We start from the raw sequence: 25,100 nt of genomic DNA on the forward strand, positions 1-25,100 counted from the left end.
TCTTCTCTGCCCAGTCAAGGGCGTGGGTCAATACTAGCAAAATGCAATTAGTTTGTCCCAACAGACTAAACTCAGTTATTATAAGTTGTCTCAACTCAAAGATCTCTGTTTAAATGTACTGTATAGGTGCCCACAAATGTTCACTTAATTTATAGTAGTTGAGTAATGTTTGGAAATATCTAATCTTACGTAAAACAGACTTAATTTGTTTGAGTTAAAACTAATTGTGGGTTTACAGTGCAAGTTAGTATAGAATTTTTTATAAACACTCCAACATAACCTTTTTTTCTTGTTCTTTTTTTGCTAAACATAATTGCTTTACAAAACAATTTTTCAGAGCAGTTCTTTTTGACTGGCAGTGTGCTTTTTGCTTATTCTCAGGTCACCTATGTTTCTGTGGCTCTACATTACTTTCTTACAGGGAGGGCAGCTGTGCAGATCACCGGGTGCACAGTGGCTGTGAGGTAATTGCGCAGGAAAGGACTTTGCAGATGAGGCAGAAGCACCACGGGCGCTCTCTGACCTCTGTCTCCCGCAACATCTGTTCAGCAAGCCTGAGCCCCAGAGATAACAAACCCGTGCCCTCTGGAAAGAGCAGGGGTGGCCAGCCTCATAGTGGGACACTACACCAAACTCCTTTCCATGTCCAAAACAATGCGCCATAACAAATGTGTCACCTAAAAAAATCTTTGAAGCTTTAAAAAATGATTATCATTTGAAGACACTCAATCCTTTTAATAGAAAACCCAAACTGATTTTCTGTAACATTGTTCCAAAGCACCTTTTGAAAACATTATTTTAAAGACTGTAGAGATGTTTGTGGATCTGCTAAAGAGGAGCTGACCTTGTCGTAGAGCTTGCATGGTAAAGGAGTGGATGGGAAGATTCCTTTGCAGGATCTCAGGGCCCATCTCCTTAAATCTGCTCATATCCAGTCCATTGATCCCATTCATTAAGGTCCCGTGAGCAGGAGGCACCAGAACAGTAAGGGTCAGAATGTCTGGAGGAGCGTCCAGGTCAACAGCATCTAAAATGTCAGGGGTCAGTTCTTTCATTCCTCCTTCCATGACCTTTTGGAGAGAGAAGAAATGGTAAAGAAAGCTCACTGTTGTTGTGCATAAATTGTTTGTAATGTTAACAGTAATAGTTATTTCTCTGTAAAGTTTTAAATCCTTCATATTCATATTAAAATACAATAATCAGCCATAACATAAAAACCACTGCAGACTTAAATGAATAACAGTGATCTGGTTCCTAAGTCTCCTGTCAGACGGTGGATATATCAGGTAGTATATGAGCAGCTTGTTCTTGGAGTTAACAAATTTAATTATGCAATAAAAACAGTCAAAAGTAAGAACCTGAGACAATTTGGCAAGAACCAAACTGAAAGTGATGGCTAGATGACTTCTCCAAAATGTCATAAAGGTCTTGTGGAGTGTTTTTTGTATGCAGAGGACACTAATAACTACCAGCTACCAAAATTACTCCAGTTGGTGAACCAGCAACAGGGTCATGGGCACAAATACCACTGGACATCTTTTAAATGTCTTGTGTAGTCCATGTCTTAAAGTGTCAGAGCTGTTTTCGCAGCACAAAGGGATTCTAAACAGTACTAGGCAGGTGGTAACAGAGCAGTTTTTTTTTATTTTTTTTATTTATTTCTATTTTTTTTATTTTATCCCATTTTCTCTCTCCCCAATTTTACAAGGACAATTGTAACCCAACCCACTCATTAGGACTAACCCTATCACTAATAATGTCCCAACACCAGGAGGGTAAAGACTAGCACATGCCTCCTTTGATGCAGCATTGCCGGAGGAAAGTGCAGCGATTCGGTTCCGATACATCAGCTCACAGACGCCCTGTGCTGGGTGACATCACCCTTTTGGAGTGATGAGGGGAAAAAGCACCATCCCCCCCAGAGAGACCAAGGCCAATTGTGCTCTCTCAGGGCTCTGGCAGCTGATGGCAAGATACATGAGCGGGATTCGAACCACAATCTCCCAATCATAGTGTCAGTGCTTAGTCCGCTGGACCACTTGAATCCCCCAACAGGGCAGGTTTTTATATTGTAAAGCAAGTTTAAATACTTTCACTATTTTAAAGTGCAATGTAAGCGGCTGACTGACTGTAAAGTTGCTGAGCAGCAGAGATGGAGCCTCCTCATTGGTGGGGTTGATGATGATGTAGAAGGCTACAGGCCCTGACCTATGGACCCCATCGCTGACAGTGACGGTGAAGTGGTCTGCCGTGGGCTCCGCACCCCTGTGGACCGACTGCACGTAGTTCATGTATCCAGAGGAGAGGTGGAGCTGGCTGAAAGAAACTTCATTCAGACAGTATCATTCAGTGAGCGTCTTGCTTTGATTAGTTTCAGGTAAGGTCCATGGATGAACACTGACCCACTCGGATTCCAGCGTTGCTCTTCTCGAAGCCAGGTGAGGGCAGGGTGTTCTCCAGAAAGCCATGCTGAGGTGGGCTCTCCAGCTGGAAGATTAACTGCTCTGGCTTGGAGTCAGGATCTGTAGCTGCCAGCACACCTCCACACAAACACACACTAGAGCCCTCGTCCACCACCAACATGTTTCCTAGCAGAGAAAGAGACAATAGTAACAAGAGGTTATTTTCCAAAACAGTCAGTTAGTTTGTGTTTGAACAGCAGTCAATCATTACATTAAAACCACTGAGTAAAGTGAATAACATTGATTAATTTTTACTGATGGTGCCTGTCAAGTTGGGGATAAATTAGGAAGCAAGTAAACACATTTATTCTTTGTGATAAAGTATTTGCCCTCCTACAGACTTATTTTGTTTTTGTTTTTACTTACATTTTTCAGATTCTCAAACATTTTAATAACAGACAAAGTTAACGTTTTTATTTAAATGATAATTTCATTTATTAAGGGAAATATCTACCCAAACCAACCTGTCCCTTTGTGAAAAAGTATTTGCCCCCTAAACTTAATGACTAAGTCTTTCACATCTCTGTGGAGGAATTTTGGTCCACTCTCCTTTGCAGAGTTGTTTTGTTTACTTTCAGCAACATTGGATGGTTTGTATCCTTGTGTGCTTTGGATCATTGTCCTGCTGCATAACCCAAGCAGGCCTGAGCTTAGGGTCACAAGCTGATGGCAGGACCACAGCAACAAAGCAGCACCAGACCACCACACTACCACCACCATGTTGTGCTGTGTTAAATTTACGCTGGATGTAATTGGATACACACCTTTCAAAAAGTTCAAAAAAGTTAAATCATCAGTCTACAGAATATATTCCCAAAGTTCTAGGACTCATCAAGATGTTTATTGGCAAATGAGAGATGGGCCTTTGTGTTCTTATTGGTCAGCAGTGGTTTTTGCCTTGGAATTCCCCCATGGATATAATTTTCGCCCCCGTCTCTTCTTTTATTATTAAATAAGACCTGCAGTTCTTTAGTTGCCTGATAGCTTTAGTTGTTGTTCTGGATTCTTTTGTGACCTTCTAGATGAGTTGTCTCTGTGGTTTTGAAGTAATTTTGGTAGGCCAGTCACTCTTGGGAAGGTTCACCAGTGTTCCATGTTTTCTCCATTTTTGGTTAGAATAGTTAATACTGTGATTTGCTGGAGTCCTAAAGCCTTAGAGATTGCTTTGTAACCTTTTCCAGACTGAAAGATGTCAATTACTTTTTTTCTGTTGTCTTAACAGTTTTCAAGTCAGATCTGATAATGTGTTGCTTTTTAAGCTTTTTATCCTTCTTTATGTTGTCAGGCTCTATTTAAGTGAAAAATTACTTTTTCACACAGGGCCAGGTTGGTTTGAATTATTTTTCCCTTAATAAATGGAATAAGCATTTAAAAAAAAAAAGTTTGTTTGATAATCTGTAAGGGGCCAAATACTTTTTCAGAGCACTGTAAGTCTGTCAAGAGTGTCAGGAGGATTCCTGGTATGCAGTGGTCAATATCTTAAAAGGCTCCAAGGAAGGACAAACGTTGAATAAAACTTTTAAAATATTTCTTGTTGCGTAGATTAACACAACAATCTGCTCTATATAATTTATTATATGTAAACCACTTTAATATCTTTAGTCTACAGTATATCAATATAAAAGAAAGCCTCATTTTCTGGGATGATTTAATTCCAATTCCCTTCAAAAAAAATATTTTTATTTAAACAGTATCCAATGTTTTCCCCTGTCTAACTGTTTCTCTCACCGTTTCTCTGGCGGCCTGCTGTTCTTTTTTTATAGCTCACTCTCCCTAGCTATTTCTCTTTGTCTCATTATCTTCCCAGTCTCTAACTCTCTCTCTCTCGTACAGTCTCACTATGCTGCAGCCCCCCTCGCGTTCCCTCTATCTTTCGGCTCTTGGCCAGCCTGCTGCCACCTGGGTGCTGATAAAGCCATCATGCCCATGCTCACTGGCATCTGCTCCCATTTACTGCACTGATAAATAATGAATGGGGAGAACGGGCACGAAGGGGGCCGTGTTTGGATCAGGCTCCGCAACAAGGGGAGAAATTAATGACCAACAGTCTGGGATAAAGGTGATAAAACCATCGTCCCTGAGCGAGGGAAGAGGGAGAGCCAGATTCCCTCTTGTTCCACTTGCTTAATGCTCTTATTCCAGCCATTCGTTATTCAGTGTAAATTAATTAAACGACTGGGTTTGGTGGTAAACCTGTGAGGGTCTGGTGTGCGGCTGCTGTCCTGGAGAATCCGTGCCTGCTTTCTAGCCAAGGATTTGGAGAGAATTAGGAGATTGTCACTAGGATGGTATGTTTGGCAGGTGGAGAGGCGGAGGAGTAAGCTTAGGCTGTGTGTGTCGCCTTTTCTGAACGATGGAAGCTCCATTGTGTTCTCCTCTGCCTCATTGTCCACTCTCTCCACGGGAAGCGTGTTTATGTGCTGTCAGCTGTAGCGTTTCTTGCTGTGCGCTCCCAGTATAATCCCAGTCAGCTGTACGTTGCTCCAGTGCCCCTGAATGCACCAGCAGCAAGCACACTGGGCTTCCATGTGGGCCTCAAACTGTGACACCCAGTCGCTTTTCTGCTCCTTCTCATTGTCTCCCAGTGGTCACTGTTCCTCATTGATAACTGCAGAGTTTCTTGTTAGTTAGTTTAGGGGGTTTAGAGCAAATCCCTGCCTTGGCTTGAGCTCTTGTGAATGAGCACATATAAAGCAATGTAAACGCTGCAAGATGTTGTGTGTGTGTATGTGTGTGTATGTTTGCAGCAAGACACAAAGCTTGGCTTTCTGTTAGTCCCAGCGCACTGTGTGGGAGAAAGTGATTAAGTGATGTTCTCAGCAGGTTGTAGAACATCAGGATTTACTGGCTGATTACTCAACCCTAAGAAGTATGGAGTTTTAGCTGTTATTTTTGTGTTTCATAACTCGTCATCAAAAATAGGACTGCAAATATTGACTATTGAATTTTCTCTGGAAAGAAGACTAATGTTAGAAACAGGGGCTTTAAGTCCTGTAAGTTGTGAGATGGGGACTCTATGAGCATCAATGAGTTTTGTGGGCCAATTACCCAAGATTGTTCCAACTTGGAGCACTTTTTGCAGGCACTGACCACTGCATCTTTGCCACAAGCTTGTTTTTGAGTTAGTTTAGTTTTGTGGCACGGGCTTTGCTTCTTTTTTATATATTAAAAGGTACAAAGTAAATACAACCACTGACCCACACAGTGTCATGTGACAATGTGACATATGAGGTTTTCCATAATGCTTTGGAGTGCCGTTTATTTTAAATTTTTTTATTAATAATTATTAAGGAATTTTGTATGAAGAAGTGTTTCTCAGATATTGTGGTGTTAGTTTGGGCTGAAATAGATGTTTTAGGGTTGTTGTTTTGCATTTTTTGTGTTTTTTGGTCATTTTGAGCAGTCACCATCAGGAAGTAAAATGTGCTGGTACCGTGCCTTAAAAGACCCCCTTCTCCCAGCCTCTAATGGGACACTGGAACAGTTGTGGTTGTATAAAATATATAACGTCAAAAATACAAGGAAAATCTAATGCGAAAAACTGGAAATTTAGGGGAAAAAAGATTAATTTTCAATATATTTTACAAAACTTTACTTATGTTACAATATCTGTCCTATTTTCCATTACATCTCTGTCATGAGCTCTTAAATAAGTTAGTTTAGTTGTTTTGTGGCACTGACTTTGTTACTATTTTATATAATTAAAAGGTACACAGTAAATACCACTGACCCACACAGTGTCATGTGACACAGTCATCTGGCCAACACTTTCAGTTTGGTTCTTTTTAGAGTGTGTCAGAATTTTACTCTTACTTCATTTTTCCTGCTTTAGTGCATCAACTTCAAAAACTGATTGTTCACTTTATTGCTTCCTATATTCATGCCTTAACAGATATTCAATACAGTTTTTCATTTACCTTTTATTTCTAATTTTCGATGTTGGTTCAGGTGTTTGCTTACCTATAGTGATGGCTGGGGCCTGGCTGTTGATAGGAAGGATAGTGATGTTGAGGTCATAAACTGGAAGTGTCCCATGCAGTGGGATGGGTGGTGGGACAGCGTCTTCTTGGCAGCAGCCATCTCTAGTGTCGCCCTCCCCATCCGACACTATGAGAGTGACTATGTCTGACACTGGGTCTGGACCAATCTCGCCACCTACACACAGACAATAAGATTATATAAAAATGTTATATACAAAATTTCATAGCAGTGCTGCTTTAATGCGCCTTGTGTTTGTGCATGTATGTATCAATGTTACAGAACCAGTCAAAAGTTTGCACAGACCTTAAATTCAGTGGTGTTTCATTATTTTAAAATGTTCTGCATTGTAGAGTAATACCAAAGTCATCCCAACTATAAGAAAAAAACTTATAGAATTATTTAGTTAACAAAAAAATATATATTTCAGTTTCTTCACATCTAAGCACATCTTGCTTAGATGAAAGCTTTATAAGACAGAGTCATCTGGAATGGCTTTCAGTTAAAAGCTGTTAATTACTTGATTTTCTTGCCCTCTTAATGTGTTTGAGAGCATTAGTTGTAAAGTTATGATGAGACAGAGTTGGTATACAGTAAATAGCTCTATTTAAATAATGTTTTAATCCATAATATGGCAAGAAAAATAAATTAAAAAAATTTGGATATATCATCAAGTTCAGTTGCAAAGACCATCAAAATATTATGATTAAACTGGCTCTCATCAGGACTGTCCCAGGAAAAGGAAGAGCAAGAGTTACCTCTACTGCACAGGATAAATTCTTATTTATTATAAATTATTTCTAGCCTCAGAAACCACAGAATAAGTAAACAGCATCCCAATTAAGAACATATCTACATAAATGCTTCACAGAGTATTTTGGTTTGTTTAGAATTTTTAATATACTACATGATTCATTATGTGCTTTTCATAGTCTGGATGACTTCATTTTTGATTTACAATGTAGAAACAAAAGTTTAACTGGTACACAACCTAATCAAGTCTCTCAGATTCCAATTTAGTTACATGCACCGACCCATATTTATCAAGATTCCTAGAGCAAAAATATTGATCTGGTATCAGTTAACAGCTTATTTTTCCTCCAATGTTTAATCAAGTCTGTTAGACAACGAATGAGTGCAGAGATGCTTGAAAAGAAGGTTTACTGTCTTTATTCTTTGATACTAAGATTTTGCTACAAGAAAGCATGTACAAACGCTATGTAACTCTCAAACTGCTGATTTCTGGTAAAACTGCTACATAATTGTTACATAATTGCTTTAAATCCAACCTCCAACATATACTGGTCCTCCCTCTCACCTGTGTGCAGGTAGAAGATGAGGCCATTGAGCACATCCAGTTGTGAGAACTTATCAACAGTGACCCTGTCCCTCTGTAACACGCCACGGGCAGGGGTCCGAGCCAGCATGTAGGTGAGTCGAGTGTCGTCACTGTCGGCATCTGTGGCAAATAGATACTCTGCAGTGATCTTCACACGACCGCCTTCCTCACAGGACAGTCCAGCCCTCAGGCCTGACCCCAGCTGAGGGGGCTCATCATTCACAGGGAGGATCTAAACACGGGAATAATCCAATATTACAAAAGCCAGAGACAAAGGCATACAGCTCTAAAATAAACTAAGACCACTTCAGTGTCTAAATCAGTTTCTCTGATTTTGCTATTTATAGGTATATGTTTGAGTAAAATGAACATTGCTGTTTTATTCTATAAACTACGGACAACATTTCTCACAAATTCCAAAAAAAAGCTTTCAGACCTCAAATAATGCAAAGAAAACAAGTTCATATTCATAAAGTTTTAAAAGTTCAGAAATCAATATTTGGTGGAATGACACTGGTTTTTAATCACAGTTTTCATGCACCTTGGCATGTTCTCCTCCACCAGTCTTACACACTGCTTTTGGATAACTTTATGCCACTCCAGAGGTTTTCAATTTGGAAAAACAAAGAAACCAATCATTTTACATACTGTGTTTCATAATTTGGATGTATATACTGTCACTCACCTGCACCAAGAGTTCACCATGAGCAGAGTTGATTCCATCTGTAATAGTAAGGCCTACACTGTCCTTCAAAGTCTCCGAGTCATCGTGGGTGTATCTACCACAAACAGAGCATCAATATATGTTTATGATATCATAATAAAATTCAAATGACCTTATTAGTAGGGGTTCCAATTGGTGCAGCAGGCTAAGTGCTGCCACTATGATCGGGAGATCGCTGGCTCGAAATCCTGGTAATGCAGCTTGCCATCAGCACCTACGAGCGTGCTGTGATGCTACTCGGCAGTGTAACATCAGCAGCAGTTCAAAAAGAGGCGGTGAATGATTTTACATGTATCGGAGGAGGCATGTGCTAGTCTTCACCCTTATTTTATTGTGGCATCACTAGTGATGAGTGATATACAGCAGAATGGGTGAAACAATCGGCCTAAAACTAAATTAGGGACAAAAATTTAAATTTTATTCACCTTATTTTTTGTGAATCAAGATGTTTAGTTTAATATTAACAATATGGGCCCTATTTTAGCAATCTCTAGGCAAGCCATCAACAGTGCATTGTGCAGCTTTATTAAGGGCGTGTCAGGGTGTCTTTGATAAAATGTGCTCAAAACATGTAAAAGGCAGTATTTTGGGCTAAATTTGAAATAAACCAGTTACTGTGTCACTTGCCATTCCCTTTAAGAGCTAGGTGCGCTTTGACTTTGGCAGGTTGCTATGTTAATGGCGCAGCATTTCTGCGCATCTTAGCAGAGGAAACTGACCTGCTCAGCAATTTTGTATTCTGTTTATTGATTTAAAAGTTGGGTTTGTGCACTGCAGTACTTCCTTGAGTGTGTGTAACGAACTGTGTGTACGTGTACCGAGTGCAGCGCACCTACAGAGCCAAGATAGGAATGAATGTTTGATGGTTGACAGGTGCTCCACTGACTGATTAAAACCCTGACAACAGTGTTTTCCAATGCCAAGATAACAATAAACTAGAAATTTACCTGAACACACCTAATTTCCAAAAAAAAAAAAAAGACATTCACAACACCGTTGCCATTTAAATTATGCAGGCAGAAGGCATGAAAATAGACTGTTGGCAGGGTATAAGTTAGCAATGAGCTTTGAGACACACCTTGCACAGGGTGTAAGATAGAGCCCTAAGTGTTACAATTCTCTCTTTAATTTAGTCATACCTAACTCTTAGTGCTTTTATATCTTGCAGGTGAAAACTTTCCCCCTCTGACAGGGCCACACCCTGCAGCTCCAGTGTCCCGTGGCGGGGTGGGGTCCGAACCAGAACCCTGAGCTTCTCCTCTGGGCTGTCTACGTCATGCACCAACAAGTGCTCCTCCATCAGGAAACTACTGCCACCCTCCTCCACCCTCAGCAGGTTCGTGAACATCTGCAGGTCAGAGGTGAAGATAAACATACTTTTACACTGTATAAGAACAAGAGGGTACACAGGACTAAACCATATCCTAATACTACATTAAATTAATGTAACTGTTCATGTAAATGTGAAATGCTTATATAAACACACAGTGTAAAGAGCTGTTGTTTTAATATAGTAAAAAAGAGTAAATCATTAAAGAACGTTTCATTACCTCCGGAGCCTGATTATCCACAGGAAGGACGGTAATATTGAACACAAGCCCGGTCAGAGCGCCGCCCTGTTGGTCACTCACAGAAAAGACAAACTGCACAAACAGTGGCTCAGGACCAACATCCTCTATAGGGGGCATATAGCCCACTTTGTGGTGGGTTACTGCATGCTGAGGAAAAAACAATAAAAACAGTTTGTTTATAATGTTTCTGTTAGACTGATCAGCACGTGATCCGAGAATTACTGCATGTCATACCTGAGTGAATGACTTCAGCACTGGAACCATGTAATCTTTTTTCATGAACTTTGTGCTTTCTGTGTAGAAGAGTCTTCCAGCATCTGAAAGCCTAAAAAAACATAATTATACATTTTGGTTTGTATTGTTCAAAATAAGAAAACCAATAGTGAACAATGGTGAACAATAATGAATTCATCCCATGTTTTTGAAGTAACCAGAGTTTGTTCTTTCATTACATCACTTAAAGTACAGTACCAGTCAAAAGTTTGGACAATAAAATGTAGAGGTTTTTCATTTAAAAAAAAAAATCTGCATTGTACAATAAAACTAAATTCATCCAAAGTATAAAGAAAAACAGATTAATTAATTAAGTAAATAAAAAAGTGTTGAACTTTATATTTTAGATTCTTCAAAGTAGTACCTCTTGCTTAAATGATCAGGTTTGCACATCTTTGTGCTGGATTTTCTCAGTCAACTTTATAAGGTAGAGTATCCTGTATTGGCTTATAGTTAAAAGCTGTGCTGAACTTGAACTACTTGGATCTTAATGTGTTTGAGAGCATCAGTTGTGTTGTGAGAGGAAAAGCTCTATTTGAGTAATGTTCTAATATATATTATGACAAGAGCTACTCAACTAATTAAAGAAAAAATACTTTCAAAATAAAGGCCAGTCAATGTAAAATTTAAGTAAGTATCGTAAAGAGCAGTGGCAAAGTCCATCAAAAACCTTATGATGAAACTGGCTCTCATCAGGACTGCCCCAGGAAAGGAAGAGCAAGAGTTCCCTTTGTTGCACAGGATAAGTTCATCAGAGTTTTCAGCCTCAGAAACCACAAGTTAACAGCTCCCCAGATTGACAGTATTTTTAAGTTACTACATGATTTCGTATGTGTTCATTCATAGTCTTGATGACTTTAGTATTAATTTTGACTGGTACTGTACTTTATGTGGCACCTTTGTTTTTAAGAGTGAAAATTCCATATTTAACAAAGCTTTTTCAATAAAATAATTTTATAAAAACACTCTTATATTTCTTTTCATCATCAGGTAAATAGACGTAGCACATACCCGGCCTTGGCAGGACTGTAACATGGGCTGGAGATAAAGTACATGAGGTCAGCGTCCGGGTGCTCGGGGGCTCGGAAGTGAAGGTGGCTCTGTGTGATGTAAACAACCTCAGTCTCTTTAACTACGATGGAGCGAATGGTGCCTGAGACCTCCACTGGCAGCTGATCTTTCACTGGAAACACATGAATCACCACCATCTGTGAGAGAAGCAGAGAAAAAAATTAAAATCTAATTTGTGGTCACAAACAATAAAGTAATTAAGTTATCAGGCATGCACTTACAGATTTAAATTTATTTCTATGGGAAAAGGACTATTTGTATGTATATATAGTTACTACTAATTATTTTAATTAGTTATTTTTACTGTTATTACAATAATGGTCATAGTAGCACATACACTCAGCAAGCAATTTATTAGGAACGTTTTTCTCAACAATTTATTAGGAATATTTTTCCCAGATTTTAATACTTGATATAAATATTGCAGTATTTTCGTACGATATAGCACACCGGATTATAAGGCGCACTACCAATAAACAATTTTTGTTGGTCTATTTTCATACACAAAGTGCACTGGATTATAAGGCGCATTATGCGACAGTAGTAAGTAACAGGGGTGTAGCCATGTTTTTTCTTTTACTTCAGCTGTAAAGCAAAGATTAAAACATTTTATTTTAAAGTCTAATGAGCACTGGATGCTAATCTACACAGATTTCCCTTTATTTGGGTGAGTAAAGGGCCGATTTTTGGGAAAATTAAAGACTTTTAAGTGCAGTTTATAGTGCGGAAAATACAGTAGATGCATCACGTCTGCTGGTTCATATTTGCTGCCTAAAGATTGGATGATGCGATCACTGCATAAATATGCAGCTGTAAAAACTGTACAGATGCTCCTGATAAAGTGTTTTAATGACAGGGAAATAATAATGTCTGTTATGTTATTGATAACTACAGTTTTGTATTTGACCACTACAACAAATGTAATCCTCTCACTTGTCTGTCTGATAGATTTGGAGGCTGATGGATGTCAGAAAGGATAAAATCGAATGAGTCTTCAAACTTCTCTTCTCCTGAGTGCTTGTAGTAGATCAAGCCCTGAAACAGGTCCCTCTGTGTAAAGGTCTTCACTGGAACACCTGCCCACAACAACAGCAGGTCACACATCTACCATCTACATTACTACATTACTCATCACATCTACAGGTTGCCAACAGTGTCACTTGCTTAGAAAACATAAAAAAAACTTAGTATGCAAGTTTATCGCAAAGTGTTACTTTAGGAATTAAGTGGCTTGGGAATGGCCACAATTGTTTAACACTTTCAGACCTGAATTATGTTCTAGTGATGGAAAAACATAAGACCTTTATTTTATGTCTGTAATGCAATCCCTAAACATGTTCATTTTTGTGTTCTAAATCACATACAATTAGTAGTAATAATAATAAACTAATAAACTAATAATAGCTACGTAATAGTTACATAATAGTTTGTGGGTCTGATTTTAATCTAAATTATTCTATTTATTCTGATATGAGTTACACACCCCTTCTGGGAACTCCTCCATTTTATTTTACATTGTTTTTATTAAGGACGCTGGTGTGTTTGGGTTCATTGGTTGCTCAGCAGACCTAAATCTTTGATCCTAGAATCACCCCTGGGCTAGAATATTCTGTGTGAACAGACAAGTGACACCATTGCTATTCAAATGGCACAGGCAGAAGGTGTGGAAATAGACTGATGCAGTTTGTAAGATGAAGCAATGAGCATCATGACACACGCCTTGGGCAATGTGTAAGATTGGGCCCTAAAAATTATTTTTTTTTTTCTTGTCAGAAAAAAAAATCATAGGTTGCATAACTAACCCGGCTCAAGTGGAGACACCTTTTTGACCAGCTCCCCAGCACGTGGGGGATTAATGATCTGGTACTGTATATAGTCATCACTGGAGTCCAGGTCTGATGCCAGGAGCATGTACTCCTCCACCAGCACTGAACCCCCCTCCTGCACCTCAAAAGCCACGTTGTTGATGAGGAAGGGAGGAGTGTCGTCTTTAGGGAGGATGTTGATGGGGAACTTGTGACGGATGCTATGGCGGCCGTCCATGATCCTGAAGACAATGTAGTCTCTGGTGGTGTCGCTGTCAGAGTGGTGATAAACCACCACACCCTCACGGAGGTCCTTCACTTTGAACATGAAGCCCTTCCCACCTGGACAGAGGAAAAACAGAGAAAGATTTTCAGCTTAAGATTCAGCTTAAGTCATTAAAGGTAGATATTCTGCATATTCTGTTCATTTTCTTCTCATTCATCCACATTTTTCACTCATGATTTTATTTGCTGTTGGACAGGAATGTGAAAAATAACAAGTTTCTATTTAGCCTGAAGGTACGCACCCTGGCTCTGGCGTACCCACACTGCGGAAAAACAAAAAGAAAAATGGCGCCTTTCCCAGGCAATGGCTGCTGCCCATAGAGAGGGTGGGCATCTTCTGCTTGCCAGGGAGACAGAAGGGCAAGGTCATCAGACAGATTGAGTGATGACTGGTTGCACAGTAAACCTAATTAGCAACTTTATCAAGGGGGAAACGGTTACAAGTCCAATGGAGAAACAACTTAGTAATTGGGCCCAAAGGTGGCTGTGGGCATCAGGCCCAAAAAAGCCTTGAAAAAAAATATGTTCTGCGTAGACACCTGACTCAAGAGGACAGAGGCAGCGTTCCATTTGGCTGAAGGCGTTGGACCAGCCGAATGGTGACTTTCCCCAGGGTCGGAGTCCCTGAGTTAGAGGTGTCGCTGATCAATTCCCAAAAGCTCCCCCAAGTCCTCCAGAGAGAGTGCTCTGTTGGACCAGCACTCATGCCAAAGCCCTACATGTCCGTAATGAGCAAACAGGTGCTTTCAGAAATAGATGAATCAGTAAATGAGCTGGGGAGCCAAACTTTTGGAGCAGTCACGAGAAAAGCACCCACTACAGTAAACAGCAAACAGTAATTAAAGGAGGGGTTTGGCTGGAAGTTAAAGAAGTTGTTTGAGTAGGCCAGAGAATGGGAGTGCAGACCAGGTGGCCTTCCATCAGGGAATGATATGAGGCACCAGGCCATGAGCCTGGAGATTCTCCAAACCTAAAATGGAAACAACATCCCACCACAGTTTTCATGGGAAACCACAGGCAGGCAGCTTAGTGTCCTATTGGCGGTCTGGAAGGAAAACACATTTCACCCTAATTCATCCTGCAGGCCACACATTCTGTGTAATGCACAGAAACTGATTATTTAAAATGTGTTGGTACACCTCATTATTTATTATTTCTTCTGAAACCAAGAGTATAAATATAGAATATACACTGCACTTGTTTGAGCAACAGTCTCTACTATCCAGGGAAGCTTTTAGGATACTGAACAGCACCATAAGACCTAATTACCAATTCCCCAACTCGTCCAAAACGTATTGGATGGAGCACTATGATTCCAGAGAACATAGTTCCACTGCCTTACAGCCCAATGCTGGGGGCATTTTGCCACTTTAGCTCACTCCTAGTCCATGCATTACGCATGGTACCAATTGGTTCATTAGGGGTATGACGAGACACTCATCTCACAAGAAGTGGGGAGACATCATAGAGTTTTGGACAAGATTTTAACAATATAAGTTAAAATATATGACTGAAATTCAAAACTGCAAAACTGTTGGTGTTTTTTTTATATTTTGTAAGTAGGTCAATTAAGTTTTACTCTGATTATGAATAGTGTTTGATATATTATAATGAGTAAAAGACAAAACAGTATACAAGTATACTGCAGCCAGTTTAACCTGCTAGTTTAACCATAAACATGAGTATATAAAGACCTTAGAACTATTGTCAGAATCCCCCTAGTGAGGGTTTATACACACCTGGCAATCTATGACTGAACCTTGTGTTATCTGTGTTTTTTCTTCTTCTTTATTTTCTTTTTATTGACAGCAGAAGTTCTGATTGGTCTGCTGTGATATTGGTCATTATTTTTTATCAAACATTTGTTTTGGTTACCTGTGCGAATGTCACCTGACATATAATAATATTAATAATAATAATAATAATAATAATAATAATATAATAGTTATTTAATCTCGGCACAGCTCTATGGTTTATGATTATCTATTCTATTGGCTTGAATAGCACAGGAACTAAACAAGCTATATGTGCATGTGCAAAGGGTGTAGCTTAAAGTAGCTGAATGCATTCATTAGAAGGGAGGCCCACAAACATTTGGACGTACAGAGTATCAAAATAAAAGAACATATGACTGTCACCTCTCCACAAAGCATGCTTAGTAAGCTAACAGGCCTGACACTGGAATGACCTTGTGTCGTACATCTGGCCCATGTGCAGTGTGCATGAAATGGCATAAGTCTTTACAATCTGCTTCATTCAGGCCTCGCACAGGCCTCATTCAGGGTCGTCTCGCCACCCGTCGGAGTGGAAGGACAGACGCTGCGACTCTCAAGACATCTTTGCGCAAAGGGCCTCTGGCAAAGAGTCGCCGATGCATTTTACACCTGATTAGCAAACACATGCAGGCCACCTCACATATGCTTCCCGAGCCATGCGCGCATTATACAAGCAAAAAAAAAAAAAACGCATGAGGGGGAAGAATGTCTATATGACATTTACTGAGCCTAAGCTGCAGATAGCATGGGCATGCAAATGTCAGCTCATATAAATTATATGGACTAAAATGTGCAGTGGACAATTTTACAGCTTCCCTTCTTCTAAAATAACTCCAGCTTCAGTACAAGTGCATTTATTCCACCTCGAACACTCAGGCGTCCATGCAGCGGACCATCCACAGCCACCAGTGTGACGGCGTCTATGTTGTCATTGTCAACAATCTGCAGGTTCTCCCAGGTGATTGGTCTGGACTGACCCTCCAGTAGATCCAGTCCTAGATTTAAAAAAGAGAAGCATACAAGCATTTATATCTGCAGTGAAATGATATAAAATCTAAATTAATACAGTGATTCTACTTCACTTAAGAATCTGTTATTATGCACAGAAATGCTACAGGACTAATCAGAAAGGCTGATGATATATTTTACATACCCAGGTTCCAGGAGACACGAGGAGCGTTGGTTTCTGCTGTGCGGATGGAAATGTGAACCATGATGGGAGGACTAGTTGCAAAGAAGCTATCAACAGCCTGGAACTCAATCTTTACAAATATAAGAAAAAAATATTTAATTATAAATTACACACATAATATAAGCATAGATATAATGTGTTAGGCATACTAGATTATTTCTTATTCATTATTCCTTATTTATTCTTTTAATATCTGTTTTAGTCATTTAAAGACAACATGTGAATGTCTTATTTTCATATTAATAAATATTTAAAAAATCAAAAACATTTTTCTTTTGTGTATGGCAAGGTCGTCAAACATACAGCCATGGGACAGAACCAGCCCAAATTAGGTTTTAATCAGGTCCAACAAGTAAATCTAGCACCCATTTTGTCAGCCATTATTAAAAGAAATTCAATCTCCCTAAACCACACTCACACTAATACATAATAACAAACAGGAAGATTGTCAAACCCCTCAACACAACCAAACGGTATCTCTATTGCAGCCAAAAGTGAGTCAAACTGAGAGCCAAACCCAATCAGATTCTTCATTTTTGGAAAGAGGCAAGATAATAGGAGTCGAAATTGAGAGCCAGAGCCAATTAGATTCTTCATTTTTGCAATAAGGGAGGACAACAGGAATCAAACTGTTCACCAGAACCAATCAGAATCTTCATTTTTGGAATAAGGCAGGACAAAAGGGAAGGAAAGGACTCCCAAACAATTAAAAAGGTAAATGGTTTTACTGCGATATACAACCTAATATTCATACATCTGGTCCTCAATTTTGGAGAATTTACTAAATTTCACTCAGTTTTTTTTTGCGACCTTACTAAGATAGAGCTCCAGAAACATTAGCTACCATCACTTAAGCACTATGTTAATACTGCATGAATTAAATCACCACTGAACACTGATTCTTTATGTAGAACTGAATATCAGTGTTGGTTAATCAGTCAGAGTTCTGATTGTCATTTTTTATCAGTCAGTCACGGTTCCACTATCACCACACTTGAGTCAAAATGTAGTAATACTATCTACTTCTCCACTATTTTAAAAGGAGTGTGCTCAATTTCTGACTACCTTGACACATAACTCAAAGCAACTCAATGATAACTGAAACGAGCTTGACACCGCACTTCCATTTTACTGTGAAATTGTAAAACACACTGAACTCTAATTGGTGTAGAGTGGTCGAGAACTAAAACCTAGCCTTAACCCTAGTCCTGTGGCGTTGTTACTCACTCCACTACATCCATGAGTACACCAGTGATCCCTATTGTTTACCTCATAGTTTCGCCTGCTGACATGGCTGCTGTTTGGAGGTTGGTACCCGATCTTCATCTCATTCAGATCCTGCCAGGAGAAGGAGGATACAGGCTTGGTGTGATCATCCAGATGTGTGATATAGCCTTCTGCAGGAGGTTTGGTGACTTTAAAGAGCAGTCTGGCCTGAGGGGTCTCATCATCTTTGGCGTCTAGAGCTGCTGTGGTCATGGGGGTCAAGATGAACTGGTCCACCTCCAGAATGAACATGGACATGAAGGCAGCATGGGGAGGCTGGTTCTGCATAGCTCCATGTATCAAGACTGGGAGCCAGATGCTCTCCGCCTGAACAGTGAGTGGGACAAGAAGGAAGCAAAACAACAAGAGTCATTACGCAACAGACAACAGCATTTTAATTTATTATAGACTTTTTTATAGAAGTTTATGCAATTAACTGTAAATTATACAACATACTTTAGATGAATTTTGTTATATATTATTAAAATTAAAGATGTTTCAAAAAGGTTTTTAGGCAATGCTATTAAATAACCATTTTTGGTTTAGTAAAGAACCATGAACATCATTCTAGGGATGCCACAAGAACAGATGCTTGAGTGCCAAGACAGTGCCAACATGATAGGTATGTGATGGTACCTGTCTTATATGATACCAAATGCACAAAAAAGGAGCAAATACAGAGCCAAACCACATGCTTACTCACTAAATAACTGATTTCAGATTTAAATCCCCTGTTTTGCTGTTTCTGACACTGTTAAGCAAAAGGGAAAACATCTTGAATTGCTCAGCACATGCAAAAACAAATATATATAATAAAATATATAAAAAAATATTTTTTTTCATCAAAACATAGTCATTTTTACCTGTATCTAAAATCAAACATTTAATCTCAAATGAAAATAGCTGGGGTTACAGTCTCCTTTATATTTTGCCATTTTTAGGCAAACATAGGTATGTCCAACTGTCAAAACTTATATGATAGCATTAATAATAATAAATAATTTTTAAATACACAGTTGAAAACATTTTTATATTTTTATATTAATGCAATTTGTTATATTTTTTGTTATGCCATTAAAATTTGTATAGACAATTTTACCAGAGCTGCTGTTTGCAGCCCAAAATAATGAAACATTTGGTTTGGTCACCTGTGCACAACTCCTGCTACATATATTTAACTCTTGATGAGGAATATCGTGCCCTTCGAATCTTGCAAGAACTCGTCACACCCTTAGTAGCAACAACCAAGTTTCAGGTATTGTGACATCCTCAAATAATCCACAAACAAAAATTTCCCTTCAAATATCTTCTTAAAACCTTCTTTACGCAGTTCTACATAAAATTAAAAAATCTGCCAATCACCAGTGTTTTCTTATTTGTTACACTGAGAACAATTCTGCACAGTTCATGCATGAACTTGTCTTATCGTGTCTTTTACCTCCAGAAGGGCTCGGGTCATTTGGTCCCTGAGCTCCACTCTAATCGGCACATAATCGATCTCTGGGGAAGGAGGGCTGAGGTGTTGATACTTCAGACCTGAGGTGAGGAACTCACTGCAGCTGGTCTTCAGAAACTGTACTACTCGGGTGTTATGGACACATGCCTTGTTTCCAGGACAGGATATAGCCGTCTGTCGACCTTCGTAAGAATAAAAAAACAAAAAACAAAGACAACAGCAAGCTCAGGGAAAGTACTTTAACTTAAGTCTATAAAGTATACATTTCACATTTGCTACACTTGCTCAATTCAACTACTGTTAGACTTTACCACTGATGCCTAAAACAGATGCTTCCTTCCTGGCTCAGGCAAACCCAATAGAGACACATCTATCCAAATTTGAATGCTGAGATTTAATTTTTCTTTTGGACCACTAGTGTAGGCCTTACACTAAAATTATCTGACTAAATATGGTAAAATATTATATCATGAAATTTAAAGACATTTTCACCTTACATAATTATTACTGTATTTTTCGCACTATAAGGCACACTAACCGTGCTAGCTCTTTTAAGGTCCAGAGGTGAGTATTATCAGCCTGTAGCCTGCTGCTAGCACTGCTGGATAGCACTGCTGGAGTAACATTAGCATTACCCGCTAAGTGTGCTAAGCGTTAGCTCTTTTGCCGTTCAGAGGTAAGTATATCAGTCTGTAGTCTGCGCATTTACAGTGTTAAAACTGTAACGAACAGCTAGCTAATATTGCCCTGGCTTACCAGAACACTCAGGATTCCTCAGTGTAGCGTTGTCAGGCGGCATTAGCTGCTAACCGCTAGCTGTTAGACGCTAATGCTAATGCTCCAGCTCTAGTGGAAATTTGGTAATCTAACCTTACTGTAAAAAAAAAACAGAAGCTCTTTACTCACCCAAATAAACAGTTTTCATGAGAGGAATCTGTGTAGATTAACATCCAGTGCTCATTTTACTTTTTTTAAAAGAATTACAGTTTTGTTTACTTGACTAAGCTTAGTTTTACCTGCTGAATTAGACGGAAAACTTAGCGACACCCCTGTTCCTAACACTAATTACTAATATTGCATAATGCGCCATATAATCCAGTGCGTTTTATATATACGAAACTAGACAAGAACATAGATATTTATTGATAGTGCGTCTTAAATTCCAGTCCACCTTATAGTGAGAAAAACGGGACTGAATTATTTTGACACACATTTAAAATGCATGTAAAAGATTCTTAAAAAATGATCACGAACAGTTACCTCAGTGGACAACTGGGAACACACACAGCTATATATATATTGTCAGGTGTTTTTTTTTTTTTTTGCCAGTAAGGTTAAACACTGACCAGTATGTTCATGGCAAGGCAATTGAGGTGTTCACACCCTCCTCACAGGATATCTCCTCAAAACGTACATAAGTTTTGGCACTCTAACATTGTCACTCGAGGTAACATTTCGTGATCAGACTACATACTGCTCATATAACTTTTAACATGTCAGTATTATATTTGTCTTATTCATATTTTGCTACCTCTGGTATACTCATCTCTGGAAGTATACCAGCCTTCTCTATCCTTGCCTCCATTACCCTTTATATTCTATATTGGTACCCCCAAAAGCCCCATATGTTTCACTAGAACAGCTTTAAATTGGACATGTAACAACAGCAGTAACAGTACATATCTAGTTAAAATAGAAAAATATGCACTTCAGTAAATTTAAACAATATAGACCATCAAAACACACGAATAGGCAATGCTGCACTACCTTTTCTTGGCCCAGTGATTGGCTCAGAGGCCTGATCTGCCTGTGCAGGATCCTCTGTAACCACCTGACCCAGCATTGGGACGTTCATCTCAGAGCTGAGGAGACGAACAATGCAGACCACGTTCGGCTGAGTACTAAAGGTCAGCACCTGACTGTCAATGGCATTGGAGAGGCCGTAAAATGCTTGGACGACCAGGGGAACACTTCCAAACTCTATCAAACTCTTCTGTGGTCCGACCACCTGAACCTTCAGCAGGAACGTCTCTGTGAACGTCTCAGAATCTGTGAACCTGGAGAAGATCAGACAGGCTGTAAATATGCACCTATGGAATAGTATGTGATATGTTTAGTTATAGTCCATATATAGTGGAAGCCTTGCCTGTAGACTCTCAGCATGACTGCATCTTCTTCTAGTAATGGGCTGCCATTATGGATATATTTCACCTCATCAGGAAGGAAGTGGCAGTCAAACACCTAATAAATAAAAACAATGTCATAAAAAATCATAAAATGTTTCACACTCAATGTAGTTCCAAAAACAGCTGTGACCAGCTGTAACAGACTGCAAGACATCTGAAGGTGTCTTGTGGTCTCTGGGACCAAGACTGATGTTTCAACAGATCCTTTTATGTCCTGCAAGTAATGAGGTAAAGCCTTTTAAATATCAGTAAGTCTTGACCCCGTCACTGGTTCACCAATTGTCCTTCCTTCAAGCACTTTTGGTAGGTACTAACCACTGCATTCTGGAAACACCCCACAACACATGCTCAAACACCACCATGCCTACATCATTTAAACAGCAAAGGAGCGTATGTACACCGCAAATACTGTTTTTTGGAATAAACTCCCTGAGAGTTCATATCAACTCATTTTATGTGTATATGCATGACCATCGAATACACTCTATGACAGAGTTAAAGTAACTCTTTTCTGGGAGTTGGCTTTTTTAACTCTGTTCACAAGGTAAAGCTGAACTGTTGTGGAAGTTAAAATATTTATTCCATCTAGAGTAAAATACCGCTCTCAGCTGGAGTTCATTTTACCATAAACCATAAACCGCAATAAAATCTCCCGGAATCTAGAACAAGTGGCCCAAGTGTGGGAAAGAGAGGGAGAGAGAGGCCTTTCTTTTGTGTTCGTAATTATGAAATGCATGCAAAACAGAAAGGGTTCTGATTGGCCTCTTCTCTGCAACGAGTCTGTGAGTCAGCCAATCGGTTTTTAGTGTGAGTGGGCTTTTTTTTTCTCTCTTGGACGGGATGCATTCAGGAGCATCATGGCTCCCATCAAAATTGTCTTGTAAAAGTAAAAAACAATGAAAGCCTTGCCCGCTGTACAGTTTGTTATAGTGATTTTAGCATTGCCCACAGGGGACTAAATGATTGCAAAAGGCCTGTTGAGGTGAGTTAATGTGATAGCAAAAAGGTTGACAGGGAAAAAGCGAGTGTTAGCGGGGGTCCAAGTCCAGGTCCAGGCGTTTTAGGTTCTTTGGGTTCCGTTTTTTGTTAATGAGTGTATTTCCACCCTTTAACAGGTGTTACTGGAGCCAGAAAATCAGTGTCATTCAATTGACCTCTCAGTGGTTTTATTGTTATGTCTGAATGGTGTGCTTATCTTAGGTTAATGAATCTCCAGAAGTTCTGTGAGAATGTTGGATTTTGTTAATTTTGTTAATAAGCAGTGCATATCATTTACCTGTGGAGTGAGCTTCCCCACCCTTTGAGTCGCAGGCTCGTTGAGCACAACCTCCACTTTGCAGGCCTCTGAGCTTTCATCGGTACTGAACTGAAGCTCTTCTGCAGTCACAGACACGCTCTGCCCTCTGATCACCTGCAGTCCAGAATTCACCCTTAGCACACTCTCAGCCTGGCCCAGGCGTAGAATATGGCTTAACATGACCAGCGTCCATAAGAAGTCCATCACTGCCATTTCGACAGCTGTTTGGCAGTTGTTTATCTGCTTTTATAAACTGAAGAAGTGTTTTGTGAGTTGGAGAGCAGTTGAGAACAAAGAAACTGAAGTATCCTACTTAGAAACTCATCAAGGACTCAATCTGTGTTTCATCAAACAGAGAGAAAACAAAACAGCACGAAAATTTGAGCTACAGGTTTAATAAAGCCTGTCTAAGCTGCAAGTGAAACTGCTAGGAATGAAATCGTAGAACTTGTGAAGTGCTTATTCATCCAGACGCTATAACAGCAAGAGCCACAGGTGCTACATTTAAGTACCTTGAACTTTACAGCAGGCTGGAAACATGTGGGTGCTTTGGTTGTGACTGTTTCTAATGAGTCATTTGAGGTAAATCAAAAACATGTGAGGGTGATAACAGTGTCGAAAGGCAAAGCTTAAATAGTTAATTTATCATCCAAAGTGTTTATTAGATACTCTATATGGACAAACGTATTAGGACCCCTGTTTATTCACTAATATCAAGGATATTAAAAAGAGTTTATTTTGCTTTTCTTGGAGAAACAGTCTTTACTGTCTAGGTGAGGCTTTAAGGATTGTATTTATTTATAAGACCATACTAAAAGTACAGTATGGAGCACCATCATTCCATAGAGTATAGTCACACTGCTTCACAGTTAAATGCTGGGGCATCTTATGGTCTTTCAGCTCATGTCTGGTATTAGGTTTTATGTTGTAGATTATTTTTTTGCTTAATTGTCACACCTGTAGATGTGTTAAAACTTGTAAACATGTACAGACAAATCAGGAACATTATAAAAAAACCCTGCTGTTTCCTGAGGACACAATAAAAACAGCCTAGACAAATAGGAAAACCCATAAGCTGCTGCTCGTCTATTAGAAAAGAAGGCCGTAAAACTAGCTGAAGATTTGTAGTCACAGAGAAAGCATGGAGGACATACCTGCTACAGCTCAGTCGCGTCCTGTGGCCTTCTCTGCGGCTTGTTTTGAGAAAACACTGGAGGAATCTGGTCAGCTCTGGCTTCCTGAGAGAGTGCACCCAACCTTCAGCCCTACAGGACCTCTACGACTCATCACAAAGGAGACCAAACAAAGAGACGGAGAAAGATCAAGCAGACAAAAGAAGCAAGGTTGACACATCTGTTAGAGACTGCCCCACCACTGCAAGAGAGCAGACTGAAGCAGCACCATATAGCAGTAGGAGAGAGAGGGAGAGAGACATAGAAAGAGAGAGAGGGAGAGAGCAAAACGAGCAAAAGTAAGACCTCCAAACACAGGAAATGTGCAGAGCAGTTCCAAGAGTTTTACTCCTCTGTTGCCGCACTCACAAACCCAGATGTTCCTATTCCCTAAAGGAGGCATGCCTCAGACCCCACCGCTCTGAAAGAGAAAGAGAGAGAAAGAGAGGGAGAGAAATAGATTAAGAAGTCTGTGGTTTATAACTGTGTGGTCACTCTCAAAAAAAATATGAAAAGTTTTCCAATTTTTCCAGTTTGAAAGGCAGACCTGTTTGAGTGTTGAGTGTGCATATATATCAGTGCGTGTGTGTGTGTGTTAGTGTGTGTCTGTACCAGAGACTTTGATGTTTTATGGCATTCAGGGCTTCCTGGAAGGAAATGGGTGCTCCATGTGGGGGAAATGAGGAGAAAGGGCTTCAACACAAAGAGCTATAATATACACTCTCTACCTTCACATACACAGTCCAAACACATTACAAGTACAAAAAAAACACACTCTACAACCTGCATGCACACGTACATAGTCTCAACCCCCAACACACACAAACCGGGCCTGTCTCTCACCTTTGCTTGACCTTTAGACAAAGGCATGTTACCTCCTGCTGAGCAGCTTTTCTCAGCTGAGTGGAGCCTGATGAAGTTCTTGTGCTGTCTGCTCCCTCTGTCTGTGTGTGTTTCTCTCTCTCTCTCTCACTCTCTCTCTCTCTCTCTAGACAAAAATGACAGTATTTATTTAGTTTCAACTCTTTATTTCATTACACACAGTCCGAAACAAAGATACCAGGTTTTTAATTTGTTCATATACATCCATCCCTGCGTTTTAGACCTGCAGCACATTCCAAATCTAGGGCTAGTAATGAAACAAAAACAGTAAATAGTTATGTGATTTTCAACAGGTGACTGCAGTAATGATTTGGTACTAGGGATGTACTGTAATACAATAACGACTCCCTGATGCCTGCAAATCTT

General features: G+C 39.6%; 1 protein-coding gene across 1 annotated transcript in view; it reads right to left on the reverse strand.

The window, feature by feature from the left end:
• Nucleotides 1-24,836, reverse strand: part of frem1b (Fras1 related extracellular matrix 1b) — a 45,348-nt gene extending 20,512 nt beyond the window's left edge. The window contains 20 exon segments of the mRNA XM_049465839.1: nt 845-1,070; nt 2,130-2,326; nt 2,403-2,588; nt 6,423-6,617; nt 7,759-8,011; nt 8,465-8,558; nt 9,643-9,851; nt 10,054-10,221; nt 10,309-10,399; nt 11,359-11,555; nt 12,352-12,494; nt 13,221-13,565; nt 16,147-16,278; nt 16,437-16,545; nt 17,745-18,068; nt 19,180-19,379; nt 20,965-21,254; nt 21,344-21,438; nt 22,660-23,017; nt 23,835-24,836. Coding sequence (XP_049321796.1) covers nt 845-1,070; nt 2,130-2,326; nt 2,403-2,588; nt 6,423-6,617; nt 7,759-8,011; nt 8,465-8,558; nt 9,643-9,851; nt 10,054-10,221; nt 10,309-10,399; nt 11,359-11,555; nt 12,352-12,494; nt 13,221-13,565; nt 16,147-16,278; nt 16,437-16,545; nt 17,745-18,068; nt 19,180-19,379; nt 20,965-21,254; nt 21,344-21,438; nt 22,660-22,893 — 3,688 coding nt within the window. The 5' untranslated portion in view covers nt 22,894-23,017; nt 23,835-24,836.
• Nucleotides 24,837-25,100: the final 264 nt, after the last annotated feature.

Source organism: Astyanax mexicanus, chromosome 16, assembly GCF_023375975.1.
Source record: "Astyanax mexicanus isolate ESR-SI-001 chromosome 16, AstMex3_surface, whole genome shotgun sequence".
Classification (NCBI taxonomy): Eukaryota; Metazoa; Chordata; class Actinopteri; order Characiformes; family Acestrorhamphidae; genus Astyanax; species Astyanax mexicanus.